The 20,872-nt window shown below is 50.4% G+C and overlaps 1 protein-coding gene across 1 annotated transcript in view; it reads right to left on the bottom strand.

Annotated features, from left to right (window-relative positions):
* Nucleotides 1-20,872, bottom strand: part of KIF26B (kinesin family member 26B) — a 441,279-nt gene that overhangs the window by 18,041 nt on the left and 402,366 nt on the right. The window contains exons 11-12 of the mRNA XM_029933341.1: nt 3,693-3,855; nt 18-2,762 (exon numbers count right to left, since the gene is read on the bottom strand). Coding sequence (XP_029789201.1) covers nt 18-2,762; nt 3,693-3,855 — 2,908 coding nt within the window. The remainder of the gene's footprint in view (nt 1-17; nt 2,763-3,692; nt 3,856-20,872) is intronic.

Here is a 20,872-nt window from a genome sequence, read left to right as displayed (position 1 = left end):
GACGCGGGGCCGGGGGCAGTGGGCGAGGCCCCGGCACCCCCACGGCCCGTGCTCCTCCCCGCGCGGGGCATCGTGCTGTCCTTGCCTGCATGCGCCCGCCAGCTCCCCACGCACAGGCTCTCGGCCCTCTCCAGTGACAGGCACTCGTAGTGGCTGACGGTGGCCCTGCCCAGGGAGTTGGTCCTGCTGGCCAGCTGTTCCAGCTTGGCGCTGAAGAGCCTGCTGCTGCCACTGCCGCCGCCGCCGGCCTCCTTGACCTTGCCACCGGCCTCATCCGGGAACGGGGCCAGAAAGGGTGCGGGAGCGTGCGACGGGCTGCTGGTGGCACTGCTGCAGGTGCTGTGCTGGGGGCTGGCCCGGTTCTTCTGGTCCAAGCTGGACTTGCGGATGGGCGGCAGAGGGGGCGTCCCTTTGGGCCGCGGAAGGACACCGTGCTTGGGCGATGCCGCCTTCCTCTCCAAGGCCGCCTTGCAGGGCGACGTGCCCAGGGCACTGCCCAGCCCGTTGGTCTCGGCAGCACAGTGGTAGAAGGGGCAGCCTGGCTCATCCTGCCGGCTGGCCTTCTGAAAAGCCCTGGGAAGGCTGCTGGACTTCAGGCCTCTGTTAGGGTGCATGGCGCTCTGGGAGGCCACACCGGGCAGGGCCATTTCACAGCCATCCACAACCCTCCTGAAGTTGTCGCTCCCAGGGGAGGCGGACACCTCACCGCTGCTGCTGCTCAGCCTGTCCCCGGGGCTGGCCTTCCTGTCCTGCTCTCTGGCCTCAGGTTTCGGGGGGCCTGCAGTGGCCTCACACCCAGCCCCTTCCTCACCGAGATGGGTCCCCTCCTTCTTAACCTCCTCTTCTCGTTTCAGCCAAGGATCCTCAAATCTCATCTCTGCCTTGGCTCCGGGTTCCCGGCCGTCCTGGGGCTGGGCTGCTCTGGGCGCTGAGCTGACAAGGGGGGCGATGGCCGCCTCAGGCTCTTGGACGGGCCGGGGGCTCATGGCAATGCAGGGGTAGACTGTGATGTTGGTCTTCATGGGGATGTATCCTTCGCAGCTGCTCAGATCTGCCGTGTTGGAGATGGTGACCATGGCCTTGCCTAGTGTGGATATCTTGCAGCCCTTGATAGGGGTTGCCTTGTTGAAAGAGTCCTCCCCCGCATCAGACAAGATGAGCACATTGTCGGGGCCTGCGCTGGGCTTCTCGCGGCACACCAGGGTGCTGCTCGGGAGGCTGCCGCCCAGCTCCGCGGCGGTGGGATCGGCCATGGCCTCCCCGTGCCCGAAGCACGTCTGGGCAATGAAACTGTGGCAGGACTGCTCGCCGTCGCTGCCGGCGCTCATCTCGCTCAGCCAGGAGCTGATGGAGGAACGGCGGCTCCCAGGCTCTCGGGCCTGCTCATCCAGGGTCAGCTTTGGGAGAGGCAGGAACTGCGTGATGCTGACCTCGGAGACGGGTGCCACGCCAGAGTAGCACTCGAGGTCCTCGCTGATGCTGCCGATGATGCTGACAGGCCGGGAGCCTGAGGCCAGGGCCTGCACCGAGCAGTCACTGTTGAAGCTGATGATGCTGGTGGGGCGGCCACCATCCAGGACACCGCTGATGGTCAGCTCCTCCACCAGCGTGAACACCAGCTCATCCTCACCGTTGAGCTCCAGGGGCTGCTGCACTGTCACCATCGTGGTGCTCAGGATCTCCTTCTTGGGGTCTGGAGAGGTTGCTGCCTGGCACTCATCCTCAACTGGGCTTTCGGGGAGCCCTTGGCTCCCTGCAGACATGGACTTCTTCAAAACTTGGGGGCTCATTCCAACCGGTGGGGTTCGCAGCTCAGGCTGCAGCAGGGACTCACTAGATACCGCGCCCGAGTCCTTGCCCAAGGGAGGCGGGGGGCCGGGAGAGGGCAGGACGCCCTTCTGGGTATAGACTTTGCATCTCTGGGAGGGAGAGCTGGCCGGCTTGTACTCAGAGGTCTTGGACAGGCTGGCGACGCCCAGCCGTGGGGAGCCCATCGGCCTGGGCTTGCCTTCCGCGAAGCCACAGGAGTTGAGGCTCTCTCGGCTGCTCTGGAGACTGGGGCTCTGCGTGAGCTGGGAAGTGCTGTGCGGACCGCTGCTGCTACCGGGGATGCTCCTGGGTGACGCGGGGCTGGGGCTGCCGGGCAGCGCAGGGGTGGGGATGGGCGAGTGATTCCTCTGCATCTTGGGTGTGGGGGAGTCTGGGCCTTCCCTGTCAGTCAGCTGACCGTCGGACCCAGCCTCTTCCTTCTCGGCCTCACAGAGTGGGTGTGCCCCAGCCGCCTGGCTTAGCAGGGGACACCTGCCTGTCTGTGGGGCCCCGAACTGGACAGGCAGCTCCTCGAAAGGAAACTGACTGGGCTCCTCGCTGCCGTCAATACAGTCCAGCCTCTCCTGCAGCTCGGCAAACGTGTTGCACTTCAGACAGTCCCTTTCTGGCTTGCCGGCCGCAGCCCCTCCGGCCTCTGGGGGCCGGCTGTCGCCCCGTACCTTCTGCAGGGCGGGCACGATGGGGACAAAGTCCGGGGGCCCCTCGTTGTCAGTGAGCTCCTTGTCGGAGAGGGCCGTGCCGTTGGGCCCGATGTAGATGACCGTGTCACAGGACTGCTCACTGCTCGAGGAGTAGTCAGGGTCGCTGCACGGAGGGGGGACGGGGAAGTCCGGGTCCACCGCCGACCTGGCGTGGAAGGGCCTCAGCTGGGTGGGCCTGCGCATCCTGCCTTCCTCGCAGGAGCTCTCCCCGCCGGACGAGCTCGATGTGTACTGAGGGCGAGAGCGGGGAGGTCAGCAGGCACGAGCCTCCCACCAAGCCCACGGTGACTCCACACGGGCCTTCCCCAGCTGTCCCGGCCACCTCCCTCCATTGGGCTGTCCCCCGTGTTGCACCAGGCCAGAGTACTCCGGCTTGTCACGTCGTGGCTTCTCATACAAAGGACAGCCCATGTGGCACGCCTGGGAACTGAGCCTGCTCGGGAGAGGTGACCAGCCCCGGCCCCATGGACTTCCTGAGGTTGGGGGGGGTCACTGCTATGGCACACCCCAGCCATCTGTAGTACCCTGCACCACACAGCTTGTATAAAAGCCTATTTTTGACTCCCCCAAACCCACACAAAAGACACAAAAAGGGAAAAGCTTCCCACTTCCCCAGCTGGCCTGGTGACCACAGTCATGGTGACTCTCTGCCACATTCAGGTCATGCCACCACTTCCTGGCTTTGCCTCTGCCTAAGAAAGCAAGGCTGGTAGCTTCCGGCAGGCTCTTTGCATCTACCGGGAACCATTGAATTAATATGGCAAAGCCCAGGAGCCTGAAAATGATTCCTAGAAATGCCAGGGAAGCAGGACCATGTGAGCAAAGAGCATTAATCATCTTTGGGCTCAGCCCAGTTGAGGGACAGGTTCTCGATGTATGTGGGACCAGGGCAGGGAGAGAGACACGGAGTGTTTCCTGTCCTTCCAAACTGCCTGGTGTGGGCCTAGTGCTCCCAGTTAGGGGTCCAGGCTGGATGACGAGCAGCTGGCAGCACTGGGGGGGGGGGGGGCGCAGGGGAGGACTTCATTGTCCCCTACCCCCTAGCATCGGCAGCATCGCCTCCCCCCGCTCCCCTGTGCCTGGGGATCAGGAATACTGGCTCAGCTCCAGGGCAGGGCTCCCAAAGCACCTTTGCCCGCTGCACCCCAGGCGGCTCCTTACCTTTGTCTTCTTTTTCTTCATCCTCAAGACCCTGGAGGCGATCTGGATGGTGGACAGCGTCTCTGCGTAGTTGCCGGCAGCCGCCGAGATGTGTGCGATCATGGTGGTGCGGCAGTTCATGTTCCCCAGGGACTCACGAAGCAGCATGGTGAGTTTGCTCTCTCTGCCAAACAAAGTGAATTAAGGTTGCATTAGTGGGTCATGCTTCACGTTGGCTGTCAGGGTAGGGCTGTGGCTTTCTGGAGCGGGCAGCAGGTTTTTCCCCCCCATTTAAAAGAGAATGGAGTACTAATTAACATCATTTTCTAGCGCATGGCTATGTGTAGCTGGCAGCCCAGTGAGGGCTTCTACCCCCGAGGATGGAATCCATGAGACACACCTGCCTTGACACCTGTGCCCTATGTCCTGGGTAAGCTTGTGCGTCTGTGTGTGTTCTCTGGGCCCTGTGCACAGGGGGACCTGGGAATAGGAACGGGAGGCAGGGAGTAGCAGACGGCTCTGTGACTGATTCGGCAGGCCATGTGCACACACGGCTCTTCTTTGCGAGTGTCTGTGCACAAACGGTCCCCACAATGCAAAGTGGTTTGCCCGCCACGGACCTGTGTGTTACATCCGTGTGCCTGCAACACACCCAGTTTGTTTTGCGAGAGTGGTGAGCAGTTTGTCACCATTCGTCTCTTCCTCACACACCTGTGCGTGGTGGCGATGCAGGAGAAGGTATCTGCATTCCTGAGTACAAGTGGGGAAACACAGACACGGGCCCACGCACTCAATCTGTCGGCCACAGAATGCAGAACTTTCTAGAAAGGCCTCCTCTGGGGACTTCACAGGTGCTGTGTGGGGCCAGGGCCCTGAGTGGTGAAAATGAGGCCCAGGACTTTACAGATGGCACTTGCAGGCTCTTTGAAAATGGACCGGGAGGACTGGCTCATGGGTTTCCATTCCCGCACGTGTCCCAATGGTCCCCCTGCCTCGCTCTTAAAAGGCGTCTGCTGACATCATCATCAGCTCTCTCCTTTCAACTGCTGCCAAATGTCATTTCATCTCTAGAAGCTTCTCTGCCCCAAAGGCAGAGGCAGCCTCTGTGTCTCCTGCACCCTGTGCGCATAGCTGTGTGTCGTGTCCAGAATGCCAGGCGCCGGGGGCTCGTCCTCACGTCCGTGTCCCTCCCAGGCTGTCAGCCGGCAGCCCCGGTGTGAGACGCAGGCTGCGGTCAGCAGAAATCAGGCCTTGGAAACAGGGAAGCCCTCTCCCATGTGACCTACACGAGGCCTTTGGGGAGGAAGTCTGGTGTCACAGCCAGAGTTTACCTTTCCATCTGGAACCGATTAAGGTGTCAGTTCGGGACGTGAGGCTTACTCTGGCTCAGCTCCAGGGCATTTTAAGAAAATATATCAGGGTTTCCCTTCAAGTGAAACCGTCAGTGATAGAAGTCGTGGAAGGAGAATGTTATGGACTGAACGCAACCTAAACCCCAAAGTGAATGCCCTGGTGGTGGGGGGCTTTGGGAGGTGACCAGTCACGGGGGCGGGGCTCTCATCAACGAGACCAGTGCTCCTCTAGGAGGGACTTCCAGGGGACCTCCATCCCTCCTCCCGCCACCAGAGGCCGTCACCAGAAGATGGCTGTCTAGGAACCAGCACACTGCCCTCACTGGACACCAGATCTGCCGACACCCCCAGTCTCTAAAGCTGAGAAGTACCGGTCTGCTGTTGAGGGCCCTCAGTCTGTGGTATTTTCTTACAGTGGCCTCAGTGGACTGAGACAGGGAAAGGGGTGTGCAGGAGGATTGGGCCTTGCTGCGAACACTCATCTTCCTTCAAAACATTTCTAGCAGGCGCGTCACAGACGCCCCCGAAGCCAGATGGGCAGTCAGGTCCCAACCCCATTGGACACTTTAGCAGAGACCCTGCACCTGCCTGAGTCTAGGGCTTTATCTTCACCGTGTCTTCAAGTGGAAGACAGATCCCCTTAGGGGGAAGTCGTGATTGTATCAGTGAGTCCCTACATCCGAGGTGGCTGTGGTCTGTTAAGTGTCTGTGAACACTGACGCAGTGAATCCAGATGGGGATCCCGAGGGCCTCTGGTCAGTTTCCTGTCCATGAATCGGTACATAACCCTGTCTCACATGTTCCTGATTTAATACACATTTCTTACAAATGATGAATTATGTGCACTATTTCTTTAGAATAAAACACTAGTTGAGGAGGGTTTAACATTTTTCTGACCCTGGGTAATAGGCATATAAATTTCTTTGGCTATTCAGCCTCACAATGTTGTTCACTATGCATTTTTTAATTACTTATTTATTTTTTAATGTTTTTATTTATTTTTGAGAGGGAGAGAGAGACAGAGCACGAAAGGAGGTGGGGCAGAGAGAGGGAGACACAGGATCTGAAGCAGGCTCCAGGCTCTGAGCTGTCAGCACAGAGCCGGACATGGGGCTTGAACCCATAAACCTCGAGATCATGACCTGAGCCAAAGCCAGATGCTTAACCGGCTGAGCCACCAAGGCGCCCCAATGCTTTTTTCTTTTTTTAATTTGATCTGTCATCTTATGATTCCACATAGATAGCCATTTTTCTGTAGCTTCATCATGCATTTTAGATGTTATCCTATTCTTTCTGGAGCAGAGCAATTGTGTGGCTCAGTGAATGCCCTCTGCCTCTCTCTGGATGTCCCATATTGTTGATTCATTAACACTGAACGCACGCCAACTGCACTGTAACTCATACCTGAATGAGGCTTCTCAAAGATACATACTTCCTCTGTAAGGCACGTCACAGTCTTCTTGCACCAAGGAACACCGGACACCCCCACAACACTGTGCTTGGGGGCCTTGTTAGCAGTGAACCCACCAACAAAAAGCACATGAACGCACACAACGTGGCACCAGACAGACTCCGAAGAGGGCCCTCGTGTACGAGGGGGCAGAGGCTGGCCTGCCCCACCTTGGCTGGGAGCACGTGCACCTGGGCCGCTGTGCGCATCTGCAAGCGACCCAATAACGCCCCTGTGTTGAGTTTGCATGGAATTCACAACCAGGGAATCTGCAGGTGATGAAGCCCAGCTGTCCCACGAAGCCCCCTGTAGGACCACCTGCAACCTGCTGCACCCCGTGGAGGGCGTACTCCATAGTCTGTGTGGCTGCGGGCTCTTCCCCAGGAAGAGGAGCTGGGAGGAACATGAAGAACACAGTGACGTCAAGCTGTCTGCCCTGTGCATTTCCACCTGGCTTCCCCTTCATGACTCAATCATAGGATGAGTTTTTCCCCAAGTCCACATTGTCGGAAGAAGCCAGGGCGCGTGTGTTGTTGGCAACCAGCATTTCGGCTCTCTTCCAGGAAGACCAGGAAAACTGCTAGCAGGACTCTTTCATAGGGGCCTCTGGAGCCTCTAAAACATATCCTTATGGGAATGAAAAATAGTGGCTATAAAGCTTTGGGTTTTTTATTTTCCGCCTCATGATGATCTTTTAACTTGGAACAAAGACAGTTAAATTGGGGAGAGAAGGTGAAAGAAGGGGCAGGGTACTAAAGGCTGACAACGACAGGTTTGACTCGGTGCCTTGGGTAGGAAAATCAAAAGGTTCAAAAGAAGGGCAAGAGTCAGCATGGACTCAGTCTGCATCTCTGCGTTAAGGCAGGAGGAAGGGAAATGCACAGGTGCGGAGCCAGCTGGGGCCTGAGCCCTAGCGCCAGGCTGGATGAGGGATAGGGGGGCCGTGTGGGAGGAGTCCTGGCTGTGCAGGACGGCGGGGCCGGGGGCAGGAGGGGACTCGTGATAGCAGGGTTGACAGCGACCCGGGGAAGGACTGGGCCACTCTTCCAAGTTGCCATGTGCCAGGCACACATATTCACCTCCTTCCTGCCCCACACTGCCACACATCTTGTATTTTTTATTCTTTTTAATGTTTATTTACTTCTGAAACAGAGCATGAGCAGGCGAGGAGCAGAGAGAGAGGAAGATACAGAATCTGAAGCAGGCTCTAGTCTCAGAGCTATCGGCACAGAGCTGGAGGTGGGGCTCAAACCCACTAAATGTGAGATCACAACCTGAGCTGAAGTTGGAGGCTTACCAGACTGAGCCACCCAGACGCCCCTGCACATCTTTTAAAATGGCCTTTGGAACAATGTCTTGCTTTTCAAAAAACTATCCATAGAACTCCCTTATGACCCAGCAATAGCACTGCTAGGGATCTACCCAAGAGATACAGAAATGCTGATGCATAGGAGCACACGTACCCCAATGTTCATAGCAGCACTGTGAACAATAGCCAAAACATGGAAAGAGCCTAAATGTCCATCACCTGATGAGTGGATCAAGAAGATGTGGTATATATACATGATGAAATACTACATGGCAATGAGAAAGAATGACATATGGCCATTTGTAGCAAAGTGGATGGACCTTGAGGGTGTCATGCTAAGCGAAATAAGTCAGGCAGACAAGGACAGAAACCATATGTTTGCACTCATAGGTCTAACAGGAAAACAGGAGAAACCTAATGGAGGACCAGGGGGAGGAGTTGGGGAGAGAGAGGGATGCAAAACTTGAGAGACTATTGAATGCTGAAAATGAACTGAAGGTTGAAGGGAAAGGGGGAGGGGGGAAAAGAGGTGGTGGTGATGGAGGAGGGCACTTGTGGGGAAGAGCACTGGGTGTTGTATGGAAACCAATTTGACAACAAAATATTTTTAAAAAAATAAATAAAAATAAACCAGCCTGTTATTGACAAAAGGATGGGCTAGTGAACAAATGGTAATGGTAATAATTCTAAGAGAGCATGATGAGCATGCAGTAGTCTAGGACGGGGCCTGCAGGCCAAATCCAGCCCCCCACCTGCTTTGTAATGCACGTATTGAAGAAGCAGAGAGGAGAATAAGTGAATTAGAAGACACAGTTATAGCAAAAGAGGAGGCCGAGAAAAAGAGAGAGAAAATGATTCAGGAGCACGAAAGGAGAACCAGAGACCTGAGTGATACAATCAAACAGAACAATGTCCGTATCACAGGAGTTCCTGAAGAGGAAGACAAAGACAGAGTGCTTGAAGGCATGCTAGACCAAATTATACACGAAAATTTCCCCAATCTGGGGAAAGAGAAAGACATTGAAATCCAGGAGACATACCAAACTCCCCTATGACGTAACATAAACCGACCTTCAGCATGACATATCATAGTGAAACTGGCAAAATATAAAGATAAATAGGGAATTCTGAAAGCAGCTAGGGAGAAAAGGGCCCTCACGTACAAAGGGAAACCTATCAGAATGGTTACAGACCTATCTAATGAAACTTGGCAGGCCAGGAAGGAATGGCAGGAAATCTTCAATGTGATGAACAGGAAAAATATGGAGCCAAGAATCCTTTACCCAGCAAGCCTGTCATTGTAAATAAAGTTTTATCGGAACACAGCCACATCTATTTGTTAACACTCTGGCTGGTCTCTGCTATAAGAGTGGAGTTGAGTCATTGCAACAGAGCCCGTGTGGCCCATGGAGCCACAAATGTTTACTCTCTGGTCCTTCACAGAAGAACGGTTTTATTTTTGACCCATGTTCTAGAGTAACTGTAGAACGTGGTCCCAACACAGACATAGCACCGAAGAGTCACCAACCTGAGCGTGAAGGGGCCTCGCAATTTCCCTACCCTGCAGTGATCTCTTCCTGATTTGGCGTTCTGTGTCCACTCTTTTAGCTGCGATGTTTCGCAAGGGGAGAGCTGAGGTTAGGACAACGGGAACTGGAGGGGAACAAATCCCGAGCTGCAGAGATCACTGGAGCCCCAGACACAGCCATGGGCAACTGCCAGGATTACCTCCTGCTTCATGCAGAAGGAGAGCCCGTCCTTCCAAAGGGCTGTGAGGCTGCGCTTGCGTCTGTGGCGGCCCATCCGGAAGCGTGGTAGCAAGCGCGTGTGGCGGTATGTCAGGCACCACACAGGTGCCAGGTCATACTCTATCAGAGAGCGACACCCGCGGGTAAATGCGTGTTGTGATATCATTGTTCAAGCCAACAACACAAGAACATCTACTACTGCACACGACAAGGAAAGAGGCTTCCCAGCCTGAAGGGTGTCCCGGTCACCGTAAACCACCCCCCACCCCCCGCCCCGGCCTCCACAGTGAGAGCACCGTCTGTCTCCTTGGCTGGGATTCTCCTATGTGGTGTTTGTTGGTTGAGGTCCCTAAAACACCCAACAACACTCTGAATTCCTTCCTGAAAGGGTGGAATGGAATCCATAGCTCATTATTTGCTGATCCTCAGGAGAGGAAACCCTCCCAACCGCTGAGATAGTACAGGTCTGCAGATGAGAGAAGAAGCCTGCATCATGCTACATTGTCGGCAGGTAATTTCGCAGGAAAAAGGCCATTCCTTTCCCGAGCAGTGTTAAATATACTCCTTTTCCAGAAAGATGGAGAAGAACGGTGGAGGCAGAAAGTGAGGCATCTGTGAACCGTGTCCTTCTGAAGGAGGCAAAGGTGGCGAGCTCTGAGTCACCACATCAGGAAGCCTGACGACACCACCACAGGATGACCCTTCTTTCAAGCCCTGCTTCCCGTGAGAGAGACCGTAGGTGTCCGCTAGTAACACACGCGGTCTCCTTCAGTACCGACACCGTGAGGGCTCAGGATAAAGCAAGACGAGACTGTGACTCTTCGCTCACGTCAATTCTTAATGAAGTGCGGAAAGAAAGGAGCTTAGTTACTTCAGAAATCTAATTGAGCTCCAGAACAATGTGCAAGAGAGAGATTCCTGTGGGTGGCAAGAGTCACAGCAGACATATACACCAGAAACACGGGCACACAGGCGCTGCACGCAGGCACACTTTTCTTCAGAAACAGGACAGTGTTTTCCTTTAAACGATATGCCAACAGTATTGAAGAATGGAAACCACATACACGGAACTCAGGTAGGTATCAGATGCCCAGATCAAGGTAACAATTAACATTTAAATGCCAGGAAAACATTGGCATCCCTTGCATTCTTTTTATATTATATTATATTATTTTATTTTATTTTATTGTTAGGGAGAGAGACGAGTGAGAGAGCACAAGTCTCCATGCTGACCATGGAGCCAGAAGTGGGACTCAATTCCACAGCCCTGGGATCATGACATTAGCTGAAATCAAGAGTTAGACGCTCAACCAGCTGAGCCACCCAGGTGCCCCATCTGTCACATTCTTGAGGATATGACCCTGGAACCACACTGCATTCTGGAAAATATCCCATCTCTATCCACTTTACCTGCAAGCTCCTGGAATGTGTTATAGAGCCTCTGGCAGACAGCTTGACCCGCTGGGCAAGAGTTGCTAGGTCTCAGGCCAGCTCCAAGAGTTATGAGCTCCCAGCCCTGCCCCCAGGCGCCAGGCCTCCATATCCATCCACCCACTGACCACCCGGAGGAGAGAGGAGAGTGAAGAGGAAGCACAAACACGAAGGCAGAATTAAATCATGAACTTGGCCAGATTTGGGACCCTCAAATCGACTTTTCCACTCTCGCCTCCACAGACTCTGCTTCCTTCCTATTTATACCCTACTGGTCTGTGAACATCCTTTCTTACTGTCACCTAAGGGGTCATGAGTGAGTGAGTGACCTTCTGAGGCCAGCCCAAGTATTAGGGACCAGGGTCCCAAGACATCAGCATCCATGGCCCAATGTGGGCCACATCTGTGTGTGTGTGTGTGTGTGTATGTGTGTGTGTGTGTGTGTGTTACCCCATTAGAAAGAGGGTTGAGCAGAAGAAAAACTGAGTCACCAAACCCACTGGCTGAGGGCAAATTCTTGTGCCTCTGTCTTCGAGGTCCCAAGGAGATGCCTTCATGACACTGTTGAGTTGAGGGATTGAAATACATCCGCCCAGAGGTGAAAAGCACTTTCCTGGAGTTTATTTCTTTGTAAGGGTCTGGATGGCTCCCTTCTCATGACTGCTTCACAGACCTGCACACTTTTGGAGGAGACTTTCAGCACTTCCTCTGTGGGAAGCCGTCTGCTCTGCAGGAGTGGCTGTCACTCGGCAATGTTCCCCTCGAGGGTGCCAACCTGTCAGGGCATGAACTATCTCGTTTCTGGTACCACCAAAGAACCAACAGCTAAGTACAGACCAAGCTGTCCGAGTAACGTGAAGTTGCTGCGGTTTGGACATCACACCGTTTGTCCTGCAAGCAGCATGACCAGGTCTCGTGGGATGTTGGGCAGAGGAGCGTGTCATGAGGCAAACTTGACGGACATCTTTCAGGGACAGGGACTCCGGCTTGTGTAATAAAGCACTAGCAAAACGAGCCCTTACATCTGGCACTCGTGTTAGAGGAGCTTCTGGCATTTAGCCAGTGAGACATGGAGAGTTCCCTCATCAGGGAAGAGCTCCGCCAAGGACCCTGCAGCGAACTGCCACTGCCAGCTCAAGGGCCAGCCTCTGCGATGTGGCTGCTGTGGGTGTGTCCCAGCTTAACCTAACACTGCCTGGGAGTGGAGGTCCTGAAACTGTAACCACGGGGGTAGATGAAGGTTCGTCTAATTGTTCACTCAGGGTTCTTAATTAGAAGCTGGAGAGCCCTGAGGCACAAATGGCGCCATTTTGGAAGGCCTCTGATAGAGGGTGATACCCAGGAGAGCCGCCTTCTGCTCCGGGCCGTGCCTCTTATCTAAGGCTGGCACCAGGGCAGCTCTAGAACTTTGGGGCAGTGCCCACTGTGAGGCAAGAAAGAAGGGATGGTGGCTCACAGGGGCCTGCTGTTCTAAGTGAAGCAGAATTGCCTCTGACGGGACTAGGCACACGATGGGCATCCATACTGGAAAATATATAGACAGGAAAGCCAGTTCACGAAAACTAAAGGCTTCACGTTGAAGGGATGGGTTGGAGGCAATGAAGCCTGCTTTATGACCTTAGTAGTTACCACTATACCCAGAGGAAGATGAAGTCTAAGGAAATCTGGGCTGCGTGAATCCAGTGGATATAAGTGTTCTATTTATCTGAATAAGATAAAATTCACAATAAGTCAGCCCACTTCATGAGAAAGACCAGCTGCAGGGGCACCTGGGTGGCTCAGTTGGTTAAAAATCTGACGTCGACTCAGGTTATGATCTCACAGTTCATGACTTTAAGCCCCATGTCAGGTTCTGTGCTGACAGCTCAGAGCCTGAAGCCTGCTTCTGATTCTGTGTCTCCCTTGCTCTCTGCCCCTCCTCCATTTGCACTCTCTCTCTCAAAAGTAAATAAGTGCTAAAATTTTTTTTAAAAAAAGAACGAAAGACCACCTGTCAACAGTGAATAGTCTCAACAGAATATTTTAGGAGAAGTATGTGATATAACTTACTTCCATAGCTATCAGACGGTTCAAGTTAAAATCCTAACTTAACTGCTTCAGACTCATCTAATAAGACATACTTGCAATGAGCAACTTGGTTATCATACATGAATTCACTTTTATAAACTAAAAGTGTTCCATGAAAACTCTTTTTTTCTTTTTACGTTGCTCACTTGCTTAACAACTCAGCCCTTCTCCTCTAGAGCAAGAAAAAAACCTCCATCCAGCCTCACATGTTGTTGACCACTCAGAGTTAGTAGAATCCAAATCGCTCTAGATAGTCTAAGTTCTGCTCAGGAACATGTACATTCCTTCCATGGCAGGGAGGACAGAAGATATGTGCAAAGTAATTCACACAATGAGAATCACAGTATCGAAAGTCCGCCGATTCCAGGATACACTTTTGAATTAAGCTGAGAAATCATTTGAGAACCACAGAATATCACAGTTGGAAGGATTCTTAGGAGTCCTTGCATTTCCTGATAAAAGAACTACCACAATAGCAGGTGATCTGCTTTCTGCCAGAGTATTTTTAATGACTGAGAACTTACCCATTCCCGAGGCACACAGTGCACTATATTTGAACAGCCTCAATTATTAGAAAGCTCTTTCTTGTACTGAACTTAAATCTTCCTTATGCTTCTAACCACAGGCACTCACTCCGTTTTCTAGGGGCACACAGGGTAAGACTAATCCTTGTGCACACACTGGCCCTTTACATTTTAATAGACATTTATCATATCCTCCTTAAAGGTTCTCTTGCTTGGGAATATTCCATATGCCTTCCATTGCACTTCAAAGATTTGGTTGGTCATGCAAGCTCAGCCTAAGCCTCGCTTAGTATGAGTAGTCAAGGATATGGCTGTGCCCAACGAGGTCTAGCCTTTGCCCTCAGCCTCTGGGAGGTAACCTATGTCATCCCTCTTAGAATATTTGTTTAAAGTCGGGACTGGCCACACCAGAAAGATCAACCATGTGATTTAGGTCAGGAGCAGGACTGGTTAACCTGTAGACTGAGCACAACCATGTGGGAAATCAATCAATCAATCGATCACGCTACGTAAGGCAGTCCCCCAAAACACTCTGCATGCTGAAGCTCTCGAGGGAGCTTCCTGGGGGACATACTCGCATGTACTGTCACACACTGTCACTGGGAGGACAGCACACATTGATTGCATGGGACGGAACAAGAGAAGCTCCATGTCTGGAGCCCTTATGCACCTCTTCCTTGGGCTCATTTTAATCTGTAGCCTTTCTCTGTGAGGAATCACAGCTGGGAGTACTAGCAGCGAGTCTGTGAGTCCTCCCTCCTACTGGATTACCAAACTTGAGGGGGGTCCAGGAACCCTTCAAACTCACACATGGTGTCAGATGTCTGGGGCACACATTACGATCCGAGGGTTTCGCCCCCAGTCCCCACGGTGTGGCTAATTCCAGCCAGCTCTTTTCGGTAAGATCCTGGAAGGCTGAGGGTAAGAGCTGTGCTTTTAGTTTGATCTTTCTTTTTATTTTGACCGTTCTTTCCAGTAACTTGGACAATGTTAATGACTTATTAGCTCTAGCACAGAAAGGAAAAGATCATATATATATATTTACTTAGTGTAGCATGATTGGGAGGTAAGAATGTCATCACTTGGATGAAAAACAAAAGAAAAATTAAAAACAATAATCTAAAAGGGAAATTAGTCAACCTTACAAATAGAAAACGGGTCCAAAGGTTTCCTCTCAATCTAAGATTACCCAAAATTGTGTGTGCTAATGAAGTTTAAGATGCTATCGAGAGGTACTTAATGAGTCAGTAACCAGATCCTCTGCACTTACTAACCATGCAGACTGATCTGTACTAGACGCACATTCTGTAATTAATCTACCTGCAGGACCAGATGAGGGGTAATAATACTGTTTCTATTATTACTGCAGTTAAATTTTTTTTTTAACATTTATTTATTTTTGAGAGAGAGAGAGAGACAGACAGACAGAGACAGACAAAGCAAGATCAGGGGAAGGCAGAGAAAGAGAGGGAGACAGAATCTGAAGCAGCCTCCAGGCTCTGAGCTGTCAGCACAGAGCCCAACAAGGGGCTCGAACCCATGGACTGTGAGATCATGATTGGAGCGGAAGCTGGATGCTTGACCAACTGAGCCACCCAGGCTGCAGTTTGGAATATAAATACTACTCTGACATTTTTCGCATTATCTGAAGTTTCACTTTTAAAAATTCACTTGGATTCACAAGTGATAGAAGCAGCCCGAGTATCCACTGATGGATGGATAAAGAAGAAATGGTGTATATATGCAATGGAATATTACTCAGCCTTTTATAAAAGGAATGAAATCTTGACATTGGCCATGATGCTAGTCAGTATAATGCTGAGTGAAATAAGTCAAGCAGAGAAATACCATATGATTTCACTCACAGGTGGAATTTAAGCCACATGTACAAGACAAAAGAAAAAAGAGGCAAACCAAGAAATAGACTCTTAACTCTAGAGAACAAACAGGTCATTACCAGAGGGGATGGTAAAGGGGGATGAGTGAAATATGTGACTGGGATTAAGAGTGTGAGTATCACGATGAGTGCTGGATAATATAGAGAGTTGTTGAATCACTCTATTGTTAACATCTGAAACTAAGAGAACACTGTATGTTAACTATAAAAAATTCATTTGGGGGGCACCTGGGTGGTTCGGTCGATTAAGCTCCCAACTTTGGCTCATGTTGTGATCTCACGGTTTGTGGGTTCAAGCCCCTGGAACCTGCTTCGGATTCTGTGTCTCCCTCTTCCTCTGCCCCTCCCTTGCTCATGCTCTCTCTCTCTCAAAAATAAACATTAAAAAATTCATTCACCCTCAGCCATTATTATCAATGCTTAGACATTTCTACAGTCCAGTCCCGCTGCAGTGTAAAGGGGGCTAAGGAAACTCCTCAGTTATGTTACATTATGACTCTTCACACAGTCTCTGGGGAAAGAAGGGCTCCTTGTACCATGTGGAGGCTTTGCTGTCCTTCAAGTGTAGGTCATCTTCAGCTTTGTGAGTGCGTTACTTCCAAGGTCAGAGATCTTTGTGGTAATCCAAAAGGGAGTCGGGTGCTGACTGGTGACAGAGATGGTGGCAAGAGTCATGTTGCCATGGTGACCGAGAGCCTCCCCTGATCCCTGGCTACTCCTGTCCTTCTCCATGGATTTTTAATTCATTTAATTTTTAATGTTTATTTATTTTCAAGAGAGAGAGAGATGGAGCCTGAGCAGGGGAGAGTCAGAGAGTGAGACAGAGACAGAATATGAAACAGGCTCCAGGCTCTGAGCCATCATCAAAGAGCCCAACGTGAGGCTCGAACTCACTGACTGTGAGATCATGACCTGAGCTGAAGTCAGATGTTCAACCGACTGAACCACCCAGGCGCCCCTCTTCTCCATGGGTTTTTAAAGAATTCTCAAAAAGAGAGGAGCCTGGCTAGCTCAGTCGGTTGAACGTCTGACTTCAGCTCAGGTCATGATCTCACAGTTAGTGACTTTGGGCCCCGCGTCAGGCTCTGTGCTGACAGTGTAAAGCCTGCTTGGGATTCCCTCTCTCTCTCTCTCCCTCAAAATAAATCAATAAACTTTAAAGAAAGAAAGAAAAGAAATTAAGAAACAAACAAACAAACAAACAAACAATTCTCCAAAAGAAAACACATGAAGGTTACACGTGGAATTCTTGGCATAATGAAAGCCTACCCTTGCCCAGTGCCTTCTCTCAAATCTCCCCCCTCTGCCTCCCTGCCACCCGACTCTCCACTTCCTGGGTCCCCTGGGCAATACACCTACATTTGGGGAATGTCCTCTGGCTTTCCCATAAGTTGTAATGTTTGTTTCAGGCAAGAAACATACATGAAGTGCACGTTTCATGTGGCATCTGATGGCGCCTCCGTATCCAGTCTACGACTGCCCTTCAGGGCTGTCCTTGAAGCTGCGTGGAATCCGGGCTTGGAAAATCTGCAAGTGCATTTAGAGCTCTTTCAAAAGGAATGTGTTTATCAAAACATGGCAGGGAAGCATCTGGAAGGGTTTCATCTACTTTTTTTACCACTCTCTAAGCAAAAACCCTAAGGTGACAGAGCAGTGTGGGTCCTGGGTGCATTATAGGGCTTTTATTTTCTGGAAACCCAGGTGAGTCCCTCTTGCACCACATTCCTTGGAAAGGCTAGAAAGAGGTTAAATAGCATTAGCCAAAGGGTTTGGGCTTAATGATAACACTAGGTGACAATCATGACGATCCCCAGTCTCCAGAGTTCAATTTAGCCAATCCTATGATTGCTTGTTATCAAAATAAAATAAACAGAAAAAATGCAAATAGGAGCCTGAGGGGTCACTTCATTTGCATTCACTTGACTGTGTTTTGATCTTGTACACAGTGCGGGCAGGGAAGGCCCAGCTCTCTCTGCCTAATCAGACTGTGTATCCGTGCGCTTCCCTTGTGTTGTAGGATAACCTCCAAAGAGACAGGACCCGGGGCACTTGGGTGGCTCGGTCAGTTAAGCATCTGACGTCAGCTCAGATCATGATCTTGCAGTTCTTGAGTTTGAGTCCTGTATTGGGCTCTATGCTGACAGCTCAGAGCCTGGAGCCTGCTTCGGATTCTGTGTCTCCTTTTCTCTCTGCTCCTCCCCAACTCTCACTCTGTCTTTCTCTCTCTCAGAAATAAATAATATTAATTAAAAAAAAAAAAAGGAGACAGGACCTAAGCTGGCTCGCTATTTGAGGCCAGTAATATAGAATACCACCCTGTCAGAAAGGATTTAGCCCAGCTCTTCTGAGGACAGATTAGATGATTAAACGTGCTCTCTCCCTATGCAGTGGCTTTTCTTTCAAGTCATGAGCTTGGAGCTTCAAGGTCACGACAAGCCATTCGCTGCTCTTTCCCTCCACCCCTCTTCCCTGCTACTGACGAATAGCCTTGTTAAGATTCAGCTGCAGATCCTGAAAGCAGTTCCAGAAGGTAGCACCACTGCCAAAGTCCATTACTGACCAAGATGGGGGACGTGGGTGCTGGCCCGAGGGCTGCAGACCAGCATGACCATGGTGCCGATCCATTTGTTATTTCATTGACGGACAGGCTCTGTGGCCTCCTCCTGATCATATAAAGAATGACAGGAAAGAAGAGTTGGCAGCTTTGGACCTGGGGCTGAACAGAGAGAGGAGGAGGCTGCGAAATATCCCAGATGCCTCCCAGCAGGCAGACTCTGGCCATCCCACTGCTCACGACTCCTTGAGAAAGTGTGGACTTTTGCTTCTCTCCTGTACTGAGTTCATCCCAGGTTCTCAGCCTGGAATGCTGCTTCCTTTAATCCTGTGGGAATTCTTTCACATTCAGCTCTGTTCACAAGCCCACCAGTCACCCCCCTCCCCCACAACAAAACATGACAAGGGAAAAATCTGATGGTTCCAGCAACTCCCAGGGACTGTGTGTCCTTGGAAGTCACTGCCTTCCCTTTTCTTCTCTTTTATTGTAGTAAGACACACACGGCGTAAAATTACTATTTTAGTCATTTTAAGTATATAGTTTAGCTGAATAATACTGCATTGCACGGACATACCGCATTTTGTTTTCCACTCGTCTACTGAAGTTCCCACCTGTTGGTAATTGGGAAGGACCCTGCTGTGAGCATGGCTGTACACATATCTGCTTAGGATGCTGCTTTCAGTGTATGTGTGTGTGTTTAGAGAGAGAAAGAGAGAGACAAAGCATACATGGGAGCATGTGAGCAGGGAGGGGAAGAGAGAGAGAGAGAGAGAGAGAGAGAGAGAGAGAGAGAATCTTAAGCAGGCTCCACACTCAGCACAGAGCCAGACATGGGGGGCTCGATCTCACAACTGTGACATCATCGCCTGAGCCAAAATCAAGAGCTGGACGTTTAACTGACTGAGCCACTCAGGCACCCCTCCTTTCAATGTTTTGAGTATATATCTAGGAGGGGAATTGCTGGACAAGATAGTAATTCTATTTTTAATGTTTTGAGGAACTGCCAAACCATGTTCCGGAGTGGCTGTACGATCTCACCAGCTATAAGAGTTCCAAATTCTCCATACCTTTGCCAACACTTATTTCCATTTCTCTAATAACAGCCTTCCAAATGGATGTGAGGTGGTATTTCATTGTGGTTTTATTTACATCTCGCTAGTGGCTAATGACGTAGACCACATCTTTGCTTGTGCCTATTGGCCATCTGTATATCTTCTTTGCAAAAGAAAATGTCTATTTGTTTTTGAAGTGAATTGCATTTTTGTTGTTGAATTTTAGGAGTTCTTCATATATTCTGGATATGAATCCTATATTAGATACATGGTTTGCAAATACTTTCTCCCATTCTGTGTGGTAATAGTTCATCATTCTTAGATTTCAACTAACATTTTTTTGGCATCTGTGGCTCAAAAACCTTCCAGTGTGGCTTTTCCTGCAGTAGGCCTGCCAATAAGAGTGACCAGACACTGCCTGTGGAATTTCGTGAAGATACATGTCCAATATGTTCTTGTTACTTGCAAATCACTCACGGGTCACGAGCTGGGGAGAACTTGAAAGACTTTTGTTAAACACATGTGCCGGAACTGCCCAGGGACAAACTTCTTTTGAAATCATGTACAACCAGCTTGAAGGAGATGATGAGGGCAACTCTGTTAAAACACCTCCTGGGTGTCACACATGGGTGGTTTAAGGAAACATGATCCCACAGTCTTCACAAAATGTACCAACTGGATTGGCTCTTGGCACAGAGGGCAGTGCATACTAATTGGAAGGAATTAAAAGGAAATTAAGGAGCATGTGGGTGGCTCAGTTGGTTTAGTGTCCTACTTTGGCTCAGGTCATGATCTCACAGTTCATGAGTCTGAGCCCTGCATCAGGCTCTGTGCTGAAGGCTCAGAGCCTTAAGCCTGCTTCACATTCTGTATCTCCCTCTCTCTCTGCTCCTTCCCTGCTCATGCTCTGTCTCTCTCTATCAAAAACTGAATAAATGTTAAAAAAAATTAAAAGGAAATTAAGTTTAAGAATGGTTTCCATTACTGGTACATGTCTGAGAAAAGATGTTATACAGAGCCCACAATGCATACATTTAATAACTTGAGAGAGTCTATGAAATTTTAATAGGGAATGACATGAAGAAATCACACATTCCTTGAATAAGAATTAAGGCTGCTGATTCGCGTTTCCCACTGACAATTATTCTGCTTGGAACAAAAAGCTATTGTGGCACAATATTTATATCTTTTAAGTTGATACGTCTCATCACAAATGGCTATTCATTTCTTACAAGGGATAAATGTGGTTTGGGTTCAGACTCAAATCACTGATATCCTGCAAGATCCTTCCTTGGGCAGTTTCTCAAAGTCCTGCCAGTGACATGAAGCTTGCAAATTAGGAGTTAATCACGCCTTCCTTTGCCACTTCTTTTCATCTCCCCACTTTAAAAAATTTTTTTGGAACATCACAGTGCTACTTTGAAACGCTGTGAAGGGCTCTCCATGGGTGAGATGGGTCCCAATATCACCAACAATGTCTTCTTCTTGAAGAACTGTATAAAATGGGCAGGGATCACTTCTTTTCTCTCTATATCTAGGACCTAACAGTATCCAGCATAGAGCTGCCCTTCTATGAATATTTAAATAAATACCTGAAGAGTTCCTCTCCCACCTAAGAAGCCTCCCCCCTGCCCAAGCTTCCTAACTCTGTAACTTCCAAAGCACCTTTCCTTTTTCCTTCCTCATAGGGGCCAGTGTCAGAGCAAGACCCCTTGGGGACTGAGCGTTTGCTGAGCGCAGAGCTCCCAGCATCCCCTGTTCTGGCAGGCTTCCCAAGCATTCCAGAGGACAAGCCATGCCTACTCGGATATGCAGAG

The sequence above is a fragment of the Suricata suricatta genome, chromosome 3 (genome assembly GCF_006229205.1).
Source record: "Suricata suricatta isolate VVHF042 chromosome 3, meerkat_22Aug2017_6uvM2_HiC, whole genome shotgun sequence".
NCBI lineage: Eukaryota > Metazoa > Chordata > Mammalia > Carnivora > Herpestidae > Suricata > Suricata suricatta.
This window is presented reverse-complemented; position numbering and strand designations above follow the sequence as displayed.